The 14453-nt window shown below is 33.8% G+C and overlaps 2 protein-coding genes across 2 annotated transcripts; both read left to right on the top strand.

Moving 5' to 3' along the window:
• The first annotated feature begins 4160 nt into the window (after positions 1-4160).
• Positions 4161-5506, top strand: LOC131529054 (urokinase plasminogen activator surface receptor-like). The gene is made up of 5 exons (XM_058758565.1): positions 4161-4209; positions 4284-4403; positions 4704-4835; positions 5043-5150; positions 5263-5506. The coding sequence occupies exons 1-5, from the start codon at positions 4161-4163 to the stop codon at positions 5481-5483; spliced, it is 630 nt and encodes a 209-aa protein (XP_058614548.1). The 3' UTR covers positions 5484-5506.
• Positions 5507-11344: 5838 nt separating this feature from the next.
• On the top strand, positions 11345-13576 carry LOC131529255 (uncharacterized). The gene is made up of 6 exons (XM_058758883.1): positions 11345-11462; positions 11556-11621; positions 11739-11913; positions 12083-12238; positions 12311-12403; positions 12495-13576. The coding sequence occupies exons 3-6, from the start codon at positions 11740-11742 to the stop codon at positions 12711-12713; spliced, it is 642 nt and encodes a 213-aa protein (XP_058614866.1). The 5' UTR covers positions 11345-11462; positions 11556-11621; position 11739; the 3' UTR covers positions 12714-13576.
• The last annotated feature ends 877 nt before the right edge of the window (positions 13577-14453 follow it).

Genomic DNA, 14453 nt, shown 5'->3' with positions numbered 1-14453 from the left:
ACAGGGTGGTGATGACAATAAGGGGGGAGGCAACCGACTCGTCACAATATATATATTTATTTAAAGTACAATAACCATGTTTTTTTGTTTTTTTTGTTTTGTTTTTGTTTTTGTCAAATGGATTACCATTTGTATTTATTTTTACTAATTTGTGGTTATGGTTGTGGTTAACAATAGTAACCATTATCTTTGGATTTACAGTAACATCATTGTTATATTTGTTATCTGCCCTAGCTCCCCCTAAACCTATTATAAAACGATATGATTATTTGTCTGCTAAATTACTACCGTAACTTTACAGTAGATATATCTATTTTGAGTGTTGACTGATGAGCAATATATTTTAATAGCAATATTATTATAAGAATAATATTTAAAAAGCGGGCCAAATCAGCTGCCAGGCTACCGGGAATTGTCCCGGTTCTCTCGATGGCCGGTCCGCGCCTGATTTCCACAGAGACACGAAGGGATTCATAAATTGATTCATAAATTGTCTTTTATGACTGGATTCTATGGCGTCAAATCTATGCCATTAATAACCGAGCGCACCAATTATGCTGGCGCGCGCAGTAAATCACTTCCGCGAGAGGAAAACAGATCTACTGGAAAGTTATTTACCGCGCGCGCCAGCATAAGTGGTGCGCTCGGTTATTAATGGCATAGATTTGACGCCATAGGATTCTACAACCTGGGCCGTTTCTCAAACGGAAGGCTGCATCCTCCGGAAGTCGCATTTGTAGGCTGCATACGTCATAAAGAAGATCTTATTTTAGAATATTAACAGGTATAGATTTGACCATTATTCTTAGTTAAGTGTAAATTGTTGTAATATGCTTTTGACTCGCAAATGTAATGCTCAGTTAACTGAAATAAACCAGGCTTGATGACATATGCAGCCTCCAAATGCGATCTCCAGAGGATGCAGCCTTCCGTTTGAGAAACGGCCCTGGTCTCATAAAAATACGTACCTCTGCGCACTTTTTGTGCGACACCGTTTTACTTACCTTGCTGCACGTTTCGCCGCAGTTTCAAATAGAAATGTCCACTGAGTGGCGCTAAAACACAGGTTCAATATGTGAACCCTGGCACGTTTTTATTACGTAGATATTGGTATGTATTGCTGTTTTATTATTATGTTGCTTCAGATACGTATTGCGGCGGTTCAGAATTCAAATATCCGGGGACTGTCACTAAAGGTTATCATGTTGGAAATATGCCCTACACCAAATCCAGCCCTAAACCTACCCGATAGTGTTAACAAATGCAAAACTGATATAAAAACGCATTAGTTGATGTAACTGTGCCATTTGAACGTCCTTTTACGCAGATTTTAACTGCTTTGTCGAACCGTAGTTACACGGGATTCTAACCTGTGCTTCTCGTCTCCTGAGTCCGTCTCTGTACTCCGTGAGCTACCGAACAAACTTATCATCTATGAAAACCCATAGATATGAAGCTGGATGTATGCGATGCTAACGTTCAAAAGCATCAGTTTTCAAATCTACCAGCATATTAATATTGTTTTGAAGTCATAGCATGATATTCTTCAAGTAATTGTGCAAGAATTACGCTTTATTAATCGCAACTCTGTAAATTTGTGTGAAAGTGTTCATTTATTTTGGAAACTGCAGTGATATGTACTTATTGGTACGTATTTCATGTCACGCTAAAAAGTGCACCCAGGTACGTAAATGCCATGAGACCAGGTAGGGATTCTATGAACCAGTCTGTGTTTTCCGCATCACAGAAATCATAGGGCCGTATGTCTCATATAGGCCTGTTTTAGAGTAGTCAGAGCAATTTGGGAAAGAAATCAATTAAATCAATATGTGGATGTGTGTAAATATTCAAATGCAAACCCCTTTGTAATCGTTAACATTTTCATAAGTAACTGTAATTTAATTACACATTTTTTTCTTAGTAACCGTAACTGATTACAGTTACATTTATTTTGTAATTAAATTACGTAATGCCTTTACATGTAACTAGTTACTTCCCAACACTGGTAAAATGTACCCTTAAGGTAGGCTACTACTACTGTATCTTACATTAGCAAATAAGGTACAAATAAGGTACCCTCATTTTGAGGGTACTGCCCTAGTGACAAGCTGTTGTCAAGTCAAGTCACTTTTATCTATATAGCGTTTTTAACAATACAGATTGTGTCAAAGCATTTAACAGTATCAAATTGGAGGATAGTGTGTCAGTAATGTATAATAAGATTAAACACTCAATTTTCAGTTAAAGGTATTTCATTATTGAATTCAGAGATGTCATTGTCTAGCTCAGTTTAGTTTAAATAGTATCTGTGCAATCAAATTGTTGTACCCCTAAAGGTACAATTTTTGCACACTTTTTTTTTTTTCTGAGAGTGTCGGTTGGCAGATGAGATACATATCATAAAATATTTATGAGCTTATGCAGCAAAAACCTGATTCACTGTTTGCATGGGATTTATGATTTCAGAGAAAATGAAACCTTTGGTTCTGGACGAACAGGCTGTTTCCTGTCCCACCCAGTGTGCGTGGGTGCAGGTGATTCTAATGAACTGCTCCTATTGTAATCCTTCAGAGCAGGGCTGCGCAACTTTGGTCCTGGAGGGCCATTGTGTTTGATGGAGCCAAATTCTGCAGGACAGTGGCCCTCCAGGACCGAAGTTGCCCAGCCCTGCTTTAGAGGATAGTTCATTGTAACAATATCATATAGGCTATATATGTGTGAAAAGATCGTAAAAACTAGTATTAATAACCTAGTTTTCCCAATAACATTCCATCCTCACCACTAAAGTAACACTGAAATTATTCGATAAAGTATGACTAATTTTCTTCTGCAGAACATAAAAAGATGCTTTTACCCTCTACGGTACACAATAGCAATGAGGAAAAAAATATTTGTTATGTTTTTCCTGCTTAAAGTTGGACACCATAACAATATCAATAAATATTTTCATTATTTTTTATTATTTTTTAAGTGTATTCATTTTTTAAAAGTTTGTTGACTCAAGGCAACATTGTACCACAATGGACAAATTGAAACATTTGCCATTTTCATGCAGAAAATAATAAATATATATATTAATAATATAAAATAAATATATATATAGAAGATATGCTTGTGTTCATATGTGGAAATTGTCTAAGTTTATCTAGGTTTTAGAACCAATCAGAATTTTGATGGCATTGATGCAATTAGCAACCTCTGTTAGGGTGTAACTGTTGGTTTCTGTAAGATGTAAAGCGGAGCGGTCTACGAACTCAGTCGCGAGTGTTGAAGCTGACTTCTGATGAAACTGCAAACTATATGTTCTTCAGTAAATTTTTCTTTAATTTATCGCATCTTTGACTCCTGGTCTTTGTTCATCATACCTGGTCCTTGGGTTTTAACTGTAATTCCCCATACACCAAAACATTATAATCAGTGTTGTTTCAAAGTAAAAAATGAAAAATCATCATAACCTTATCCTAATATGCACCTTATCCTTACAAGTCCACGCACACACGTTTGTTTTTGTGAATTGTGTTCCTGTTGAATTTCCTGTGTTTCCTTATTTGGTCTTGTTCCTGTGTTCCCTGATTTAGTTTATTAGTTTCCACCTGTGTTGCTCCTTTGATCTTTATAAGCCTTCAGTTTCGTTGTGTTCTTTGTCCTGTATTAATGTCAGTTTTATGGTCTACCTGTGTTCAAGCTAATTAAAGATTGTCTACATTCATTCATTGATTGTGCCTCTCTACAACCATGACCCGTGACAGATATAGTATGTGAATTACTGTTCTTACTAATGCATAATGCATTTGCATTACCATGAGGCAACATGGTACCATAAGAATGTTGGGGCCAAAACAACACTGAACCCATCTTCTTTTTTGTTCCACAGAGAATAAGTCAAAAATGTTCAGAAAAAACATGAGCAACTGATGACAGAATTTAGATTTTGTGGTGAACTATCCCCTTAAAATGGTTGATAGTTTTATTACATTCCTTGTAATTCCTTAAACCTCCCTTTATAAATAACTTGCAAGTAAATTATGTAAGCTGAAGTTTCATTTTCTAGTAATGTCTACTTCTGTTAAACTTTCATTTTTTCATAAATACCACCCCCTTTGAAAAGCTATAAAATGGGTGCTGAAATAGATGTTATTTCATTCACCTCCTGATCAAAGATGGATCTACAGATCTCAGTTTTTCTTCTGTTTGTTCTTTTCACTGCAGGTACAAAGACAAATAGTGTTTGTATTGATATTAAGTGCAAATACAGATTACTGATACTTCTCTTTGTTTTAAAGGACACTCTTTCAGCTGTTATGAGTGCTTGGGTCTGACGGGTTCTTGTTCAGCTCAAACGCTAAAAACATGTCCCAGTATATCTACCAAGTGCATGAGTTCAACAACAGTGGTACAAGCTGGTAAGTCCAATATGATGGATTGAAACTCACTCTTGACTGATGGAGATGATGTTTTTTTTTGTGTTATTTTTACTGTTGCTGCTTCACTGGAAATGTAACTTCTGACAGAATTTATGATTGAAATCACAGAATATTCTATTTAGATTTATACTATTTAATTTGAGATTATATAAGATTATAATTTGTATTAAAATTTAATCAATATTTGAAATAAGAAATTTAACATTTTGACATTTATAAATATATTTTCTGTCAAAATAATGTGTTGAACTGTCCTTTACTGAATCATTCATATTTTAGGTGACATCAGCAGTAAAGTGAAGCTTAAAGACTGTGTTGCTGACTGCGCAAATGGATCCATGAACCTCGGCATTGCAAAGACATCTTTAGTGTGCTGTAACACAGACCGGTGTAACCTCCAAGATGCTCCAGGTATTGTGCTTTAGTGACCAAATGCAAATGAATGTCTTTAAGGTCAACACTAATTTTTTTTCTTCTTCAAAGGACATTCAATCAGGAAATACAATACAGTGCAGCTTGTCAGTTGTGAACTGATTGAGTGTTGCAGCTAACATAGTGTTATTTAATTAGATGCTATAATTTGCCAAGTAAACAAATAATACATGTTTTGTCCTGCAGATCCTTCTAATGTCCTCAATGGAAAGACTTGTTACTCCTGTGATGAGAAGAGCTGCTCAAACATATTGAGATGTTCGGGAAGTGAAGACCGCTGCTTCAAAGCAACAGGTGAGAATATGGAAAAGAAAAAGTTATTTTATCTCTCTTATGAGCATTTGATAAAGATCACAAATACCAATTTCCAGCTTGGATAAACCTTTGTTTTCTTTCTTTTCATCAGGGACTATCGGTGGCCAGTCAACAGTTATAAAAGGCTGTGTCTCTAAATCTATCTGTGATGCTGAAACATCAGTTAGAGATGTTCAGGGAACCTCATGCTGTGAGGGGAACCTGTGTAACGGTGCTCAGAGCGTCACTCAGAGTGCTAACGGTGCTCAGAGCGTCACTCAGAGCTTCCTGTTCCTCTGCTGTTCTCTGCTCTCCTTCATCCTGCTGCACTGAATCCAGCAGCTCTTCACAGTCTACAATCAGACACAACGTACTGAATAGAGAGCTTGTACTTTCTCTGTATGATGTATCTTTTGTGTCCTGATATGATTTTGGTTGCTGTGACATTGACATTTTTTTAAAATAAAATGCTACATTACCTTTTTTTCTCCGCTAATATTTAATAAAGCTTGTCATGCTGTAAAAAAAGTCAGAAATATTAATTACACAAATAAAAATGTATGAGCATCGTTTACAGAACAAACATGTATGATAATTATTTAATAATGGAAACGAGTTTTTTTCTTCTTTTTTTAGTACTAACAATATTTGGATTCACACTATTAGGAACATAGTTCAGTTATAGGTCATGAAAGCAATAAGAGGAAAATTAAGCTATGTTGAGAAGTAATATTTCACACTTTTGTCAATTTTTGTAACTAGCATGAAAGGTTAAAAGTATAACTGTAATACATCATGATCCACATTTCACAATTCGACTTCACTACTAATGGAATCCTCTTTTTCTTTTTAAAGTCTGTAAATACAGACTGATAAGAAATAAATCAAACCTGCTTTCAGACCCAGCAACACAACTGTAACTGTATAACTTTATAACAGCAACACTGCTTTAACAAAAAGCAAAACAGCAAGATTTATTTGACATCAAAACAAAAATTAAAAAATGCTTTCTAATGGCTCTTGTGGTACTTTGATACACAACGGTCTGTGCAGTGCTGCTTCAAGTCAAACACCGCCTGTGCTTTGTTAGGAGACTCACAACAGTTCTTCTGTGGCTTTATAGGTAATATTTTCATTTACACAATTTTGCAAAATCAGACAATATTGTGTCTAATATATAGCTACCACAATAAATTTTTATTCAATTGTTGTAAATAAATAACACATTTGCAACTGGTCAGTGTTCAAAAAATGCTGGGAAATCACTTCACGTAACCCTACAAGAGTGATTACTGATAGGCTGTCTAAAACAAAAAGTCACGTTTTAGAGAAGAAAAAATCTCCCACTGACTTTCAAAGCAGCTAGCCTACATAGTAATGACTTTCTACTTTGAGGACCTTGATAGAAATGTAGTGGAGTGAAAAGTACGATATTTGTCTTTCAAATGTAGTGAAGTTAAAATCAATAAGTTTCCAGAAAAAATAATAATCAAGTAAAGTACAGATACTTAAAAGGTGTACTTAAATACAGTAATCAAGCAAATGTACTTTGTTACGGTTCACCTCAAATGCCAATGCCTGTATAAGGCAAGGTTCAAAAAGAAATGACTGACTGAGTCAGTGTGGAGAAACTTAACTTTATATGCAGACCTTGAGCCAAAAACTCATTTCCAAACACCAATGATTTGTACATATGGGTACAGTCATTTTAGACACTTCCAAAACTGTTGCAACAGAGATGGAAATACAATTGTTAAATATATGAATAATGTTTCTGTGTTGCCACAGTTTTGGAAGTCCTAATATCTTTGTCCATATAGTGTATGTACAGGCCATTGGTGTTTGCTGATGAGTTTCTGGCTCAAGGTCTGCTTTTTTGTCTGATGCTGTTCAAACATAAGTTTATAAACTGTCAGACCAGATTTCCTGTATTGTCAATCTAACTGCCTGCCGATTGCTTCAGGTTCACGAGGCTCAGGAGTATACCACGGTGAGGACCTCTTAAAAGAAACAACACGTTTCTTTAAGGGTGTAAACTCATCTAAATGGATGAAAATGCAGCATTATATTAATCAATAGAGGCCACAACTGGTAAGTCACCAATAGTATGAGTAAGAGTGTCCAGGTCAATATCTCTGATTTACCTAAAACAGATTGCATGCTGTTTTATACACTCAAAAAAAAGATTTTTCAGTTTTGTTCACTTTACATGAACAATTCATGTTGAATTAATGCCATTTTGGCTATTTTTCATTTCAACATGATTGTGTCATGTTAAACTGACTTAAAACTGTCACTCGTTGGTTTAACATAAAGTTTTCATTTTAAAAGTACATGTTTCAATCACTTAGCTCAGTCAAACTGTTTTGACTGAATTAAAAATATATATAATAACTTACATAATATTTATTCTTTATTTTAAATATTTTTGTTTATTAATTTATAGCTTGATTATAATTATAGAAGTGCAATTAAATGGTTATTGGTGTTTTTAGGTTTGTTATTTGTCTTAAATTGCTGTTACCTGAAAGACAATGCATTATATCCATTTAAAGGGTATTTGGTTTGTGTCGAATGAAGCACACACTAGCCTATTAGTATGTCTAGTGACAAAATAAAGCTAATGTGGAGTTTAATAATCAACATTTATTGTGCACATTTAGTGCAAAGCAACATAAATAAAAAATGTATTTAAAAAAAAATAAGGCCTTTACTGTTGTTCATATTTATTTGGTTTAATGTCTACTTTCTAAGTTTTGAAAAATAAAGCACATAAAATTATTCATACTTACTAATTTTAAAACTTTTATTTTGAGAGAAGAAACTAGAAGAGAATTACATAACTATACATTTGTATTACATACAATCCATTAAGAATAGTGGACTTAAAAATAGAATATTGACATTACAATATACACCTATCACTTTCACACTCAGCACATTCAGCACAGGAGGTGGCGGTATGCACCGAAAAAGTTGGTATGCGACCCGCCAGTAAATCCATAGAAGAAGAAAAAGAAGAAGAAATGTAGATAATAAATCAGACTGATACAAATAATGTTTAGTAAAAGTCAATCGCACATATAAAATGTGTGTTTTTATAAAGTCAGCCGGACTGAATGTCAAAACAGCCTGAAAACAAACGACATTCTCAACCTAAAGGAAGCGGAATAACATTTTTACATTTTTCAACGTATTTAATATTTTCTCTAAACTTTCAAGTTTAGACAAGCACCTGCAATTCAGGCCAAATTAAAGATAAGTTGTGTGTGAATTTGTACATATTACGTTGGATAAACTTTTGCAGTTAGTTTTTAATATTACACTAGTGCTCCTACTTAAAATGAATAAATAAATAAATAAAAAATAGGAACAGACCTCCTGATCAATGACAGGAGGGTAATTCCTGGGATTCGGTAACATTTCAACTTGGAATATACATGTTTTTCAACTACATGTGATTCAACTTCTAAATACCCCACATCATTAGGCACATATCAAACTTCCAAAAAATATTCATCACATTTTAATATATCATATTCAGAATATCATATTTTCCCACCTCAGGCATTAAAGACCTTTTATCAATTTGAGTTTTTTTCCAGCTTTTTTTTTTCTTTCTGCTGCAAATGTGGGCACAATTTCTGATGTATGATGCTTGTCCACGTTTAAGTCGACATATTATGTCAAAACTTCTATTTAAAACAAAAATATGAGTTGTCATGATTTTGGAGTATATATATTTACTGAAACCATTCATTAAAATTATTAATAAATTAAGCAAATAACTCAACCCTGTAACAATGAGAAATACATATATTTGTGATGGGGTTGAGTGTGACGGGGTTGTGGCCACTGCTGCTCATGTAGTGTAGGAGAGTAGACCATATATGGCAGCAATAAAATAAACACATTGTATATACTTATGAATGAAAATAAAATGTTGTAAAAGTAATAATTTTCCATTTTAATTTTATATGACAGGGTTGAGTTGTTAAGCTTGACAGTACCCTCCCTGACTATAACATGCCTCAAAAATATGAATAAAAAGCATGATTGCACTAACCATTTTCTGCACCACTATTAAAGAGACCTGGATGAAGTCACATATGAGTGGAGACTAAATTATTATGGGCGAAGAATGGTTAGTGTGACAGGGTTGAGTTCAGACTGAGAGACATAACTTTACAGTCTGTTTTTAGCAAATATTTTGCATTTTTTTAGAAAAATATTTTTTACAAGAAAGGAACACAAGTAAATGCTTACATTGTTGCCAAAAATCACAGACACTATGCACATTTTGTACAAACTCAGGGACATTACAAAATGCTTGGTTCAAGATAGATATAAGACATTATTTTATGCTAAAAATATAAAATGCAATAATTATTTTTATTAATTATAATGGGCATCCCAAAGTTTTGTGAACAGCTTCTAACAATTCATTTTGGTGAACCATCACTTTAGAAACTCTGGGGGACTGAAATATTACCGAATCCCAGGAATGACCCAGAAATTAACCTTCCTATTGTTATTTGACTCCTTGAAGTTTTATTTATTTATTTTTTAAAACTTTGTAATGCCATTTTTCTAACTTTATTAAATGTATGTCATCTTTTGTGCCAAAAAAAAAAAATTATATATATAAACTTTTATCAAAAATTTTAACTACACAATAAATTCAATTAAAATAATAAGATATAACAATCAGGAAGAATAAGTTTCCAGTCAAATGAAATCAGCATCAACAATTCATCTTTGCATGGCACAGAAGAGCACAAATGTGGCATTAAGGAATATTTACAGAATTTAAGAAATTTTTGACAAGACTCAGAGGTGGCATTAATGCATCTCATAATAACAATGTTATGAGATTAATGTTTTAAATATATAAATTTCAATGAATTAAATGACTCAATTTATACTTTAAAAATGAAACAGAAACTGCCAGTAGGTGGCATCAAATCACTGTCTTTGTCACTGAATCATTCATTCAATCGATTTGTTCAAACGGCTGATTCATTTAGGAACGAAGCAAGTGACTCTCTTTATGAATGGATCATTGAATCATTGACTCACTAGATTTGTTCAAAAGCAAAGATTCATTCAAAACGAAACAGCGCTGTGTTAAAGGCTTGCGCAGAGGCTCAGCTGCAACTTTGTTTTTTAAATATATTTTTGTTGACGAAATAGAGCAAAATAGACAGTGGTCCTAAAATGCAAGTCACTTAATATTAACTTTTGTATAAAATCAAAAATGTATAAACTGTTGTATAAATTAAATTTCACATTTGCAAACTCTCTATAATCATTAAAAAGCTGTTACCCTCCGTTCATCGCTATCTCACAAACTTCCATTTTAATGAATGAAGCTCTCTACACACTTAATATATTATTTACATCGTCTCTACACTTTGTTTGTTACAATGAATGACACCAACTGCAGTCTGCTTTCACGCTCTGTGCTGTGAGGAGCAGCACGCGCAGCGATAGAGAAGCATTTCTATTGGCTGCAGTCTGCAGATATTAAATGGCAAAAGACAGCATTGCGCAGCTGACCATAAACACAGCGCTACGTTTATATGCAGAACTGGGATCGCTTTCGTAGTCTTTTGAATGGATAAAATATAGAAATCACTTTAATTTCCAAATAAACATAGAAATGAAACGCCGTCCCCCCTCGAAATTCACTCCCCGGACTCCGTCCCCCCGCGTCCCCCCCCATTTCCAGCCCTGCCTGTAACCCGAAAACACAATGCGTAATTTAAAATGCAGGTAAAAAACCAATACGGAAAATTCTTTCATATTAACATAAGTTTATTGTGCCCTATTTTTACAGCCTTTTCTTGCAGTGTAGCATACTAACTACTAATACACTGCTTAAAGCATTATTGTTGAGAATGTGTTATATTACTAGTTTACTAGCTATAAAAAAAAAAAAAAAAAAAAAATTAAATTGTAATCATTCAAAAATGTGTAAATGTTCAATAATTCAATGTATTTTAAAATACAGTTATTTATATTTTAATATAATATTTTGCATATTATTTTACAAACAAATCTAAATTAACATATATAAAATATATATTTTTGCTGAGATTTGATGTTGTGACAATTTTGCGCCGTGATTACGCAATGACGTCATCGCGCAATGACATCACAACGTCATTTAGCAACTTTTAGCAACAAATTGACCTTCCTTAAGCAACTTTCTCTGAAAATTAGTTGGCAACACTGGCAACATTCATAAAATGCGTTAATGCTGCGCATGTCTGAAATAGATCGCCACTCCATTAAGCTTAAAACAAACAGGTACGTGTTCATCCATTTTCATCACTGTTATTAGAAACAATATTATCAAACTGTTTTATGATGTCGGTTGATACTAATGTGTTATTATGACAGAATGCATGATTGTAAGCCTAAATGAGATGGCCGCGCCATAAACTGTATTAAACAGCACACGAACAGGTAACTGTTAACTTAACTCATCTATCCATTTGCATCAGTGTTATTAGAAAAAATATTAGCCAACAGTTTTATTATAAACTTTTGTCCCTCATTTCTTCCTGGTGAAACTCCTGACAGCATGGAGCAAATCAGAGTCTCCCTTCTTTCTGAGGTTAAGAAGAAGAACAACGAGCAAACTGTGAGAAGATTAATGGACCTTTCATTTGCATTGAGAAGACAAGAGGTTGTCAAAGAATCTCCACTTATTGCTGACTTTATGAGCAGATGGCCGGCCTTGTTCCAAGAAAATGAGGTAATTCACTCTAATGTCTTTAAGTGGGATTTTACATAAAATTAAATGTATTAAAATGCCAATAAGTCAAATAGAATCATTACACCATATAAGCAAGTTAGAACACATAGGCTAGCTAGCTTTTTTGGGCATACATTAAAGTTTTGGTGTTTTTCTCTTTGTGTTTTAGGTTTGTGCTGAATTTGCACGGGTAACAACTGTTGCCTTAATTTCAAAATTCTTCTCAAAGCTGGATGAACACACTCCAAGTCTTCTGAGGATCTTTGCCAAGAGAGGTGGAGCTCAGGGACAAAGGATAAGGAAACTTCTTGTTCCACTTACACAGGTATGATAGCTGCGGACTTGAAAATGTATTAGTTGATTGGTACATGTTGCTAATTTTCTTTATTTTCCCTAGTGTGCCTGCATTAATGTTAAGAGGGAGTGTGTCCTCAAAGCCCTGTTTGTCTACCTAAATGAGGATCCTGACAATCTCATCAAGGAGTACATGGTATTATTGCCTGAGTATTCTGACAATATTTTGTGTATAACAATACATTTTATAGTACATTAGTATTAATGTACTTTGTTTCTGTTTATAGGATGTAGATTTTTCCAACGGGGAAGCTGCACTCAAAGAAATGGTGATGGGCGTTTTTGTCATCAGATGTGAAGGATGTGAAGTTGGTGATGAACCTGCAGTTGTTGGAGTAGTTGAAGGAGTTACAGCACTAGAAGGGCTTGGTAATGTAGCTAATGGTGTTGCATTGCTGGTTGGGCTTATTTATGCCCTAAATCTTAGTTATCCGAAGGAGTTTTGATACACCTTTGAAAGTGTTCCTGGAGCTTGATGGACACAAACTCTCCACCAAAGTTCAAGCCCTCAAGACCAAGCTTTTTACACCTCATCAAAGGACTGATAAACAGACTAATCTTTACCTTGAAACTATGTTTTTTGTGTCAAATAGTCAAAACATGTTCATGTTCACACATTTTTAATGCCTTTATTGATTTGATTTTTTGATTTTTGATTTTTTTTGTACATCAAGGCATATGTGAAGAGGAATAGTTTCCTTAAAAATTACATTTGTCCTTAACTCACCCAAAGAAGGTCAAGGAAAACCATGAAGGGTTTCAATGACTCATGGGTTAGTTAATGGTGACTATTTTAATTGTTTTTTTTGTCAAACTTGTCCTTTTAAACACTTTTTTCAATGACGGTTTTAATGGCTTCTGACTGTTCTTCAAGGAAAGAGGTTTGAATGACAATGTATTTTAAATAGTTTTCAAAGATGTTCCACATGGCACACATTGTGTTTGCTTTTCCTTTACAAAAATTATCCAGGCACATTTTGGAATTAGAATACATTTACAGACAGCTTGATGGACACAGGCAGTTTGATAAAGTTTTGCACTTCAGTGGAGGCCTGATGAACAAACATAACCCAAACATAATATTATTTTTTTCTTTGGAATTGCAGGTTGCTTTCTTTTTGTGAAATGCATTAAAAGTAAACACACTTTGCTATTTAAAAAAAAAAAAATTTATTAATGGGTTGTACATGTAGGACTGTAAACCTGTTTGTTTCATTTTGCATTGTAAAGGAAAACATTTCTGTACACATTTGTTTTATATAAATTGTTAAATTCAGGCTTAATGTGTTAAGTGTTTGAAATGTTTTTGAAAGTGTGACACCTGCTTAAGCTGTTCCCTAGTAAAAAGAATTTATTACATATTTGCTGCCTTCGTAGTCATCATTGAATTATGGGGAAAAAACGGGTGATATTCATTATTTTATAACATAATAGTAACTTGACTAAATGGGATTCATTAGAAGTGATGTAAACATATCGGCTTAACATCAAGGATTAAATTTAAGATAGCATGATTAATTGAAGTTCAATAAAAACCATTAATTCAAGTTAAAAATAAGTATTTAAATCATGTTTAGTGAATGTCATCTGTTCATGTTAAATGAACACAAATATTTCAAGCTGGTTTAACATCATCCATTGTTGTTAAGATAATGTGGTGAAATCACGTGGAACCACTGTCCACGATTAAATCATGTTCAACCAAAGTGCTATTTTTTTGAGTGTAGTCTGCAGTGAAGTCGGAAGGAGTCTAGAAGTTTATGATCGCTTATGCAAACATCAGTGTACTCAAGCTGTTCAATAGACACACCTGTGGTACAAACCAAATCTAGCGTGTGACCATTTTTATGTGTCGGAAAATTAACATGCCGAGTCAGATTAAAACACAGGGTTACCATAAAACACACAGCATTTATATAGTGTACGCATAGTTTATATAGTGTTAATATAGTGTACATTTGACCTTTCTTGCTAGTTACACACACAAAATATATTGAAAGAGTGAAAAATAATTGGAAAAAACTTCTCATCATATCTAAAATTTTCCCTTATTGCTTTCATGACCTATAATTGAACATGATTCCTGATAGTGCTATTATCCAACATATTGAGCTATTATTAGTGTTATAATCCAAATATTGTTAAAACTAAAAAAAAGAAATATGTTTCTTCTCTCCCAAGGTTTT

The sequence above is a fragment of the Onychostoma macrolepis genome, chromosome 21 (assembly GCF_012432095.1).
Source record: "Onychostoma macrolepis isolate SWU-2019 chromosome 21, ASM1243209v1, whole genome shotgun sequence".
Taxonomy (NCBI): domain Eukaryota; kingdom Metazoa; phylum Chordata; class Actinopteri; order Cypriniformes; family Cyprinidae; genus Onychostoma; species Onychostoma macrolepis.
Note: the sequence above shows the minus strand (reverse complement) of the source record. Positions and strands in the feature narration are given on the sequence as shown.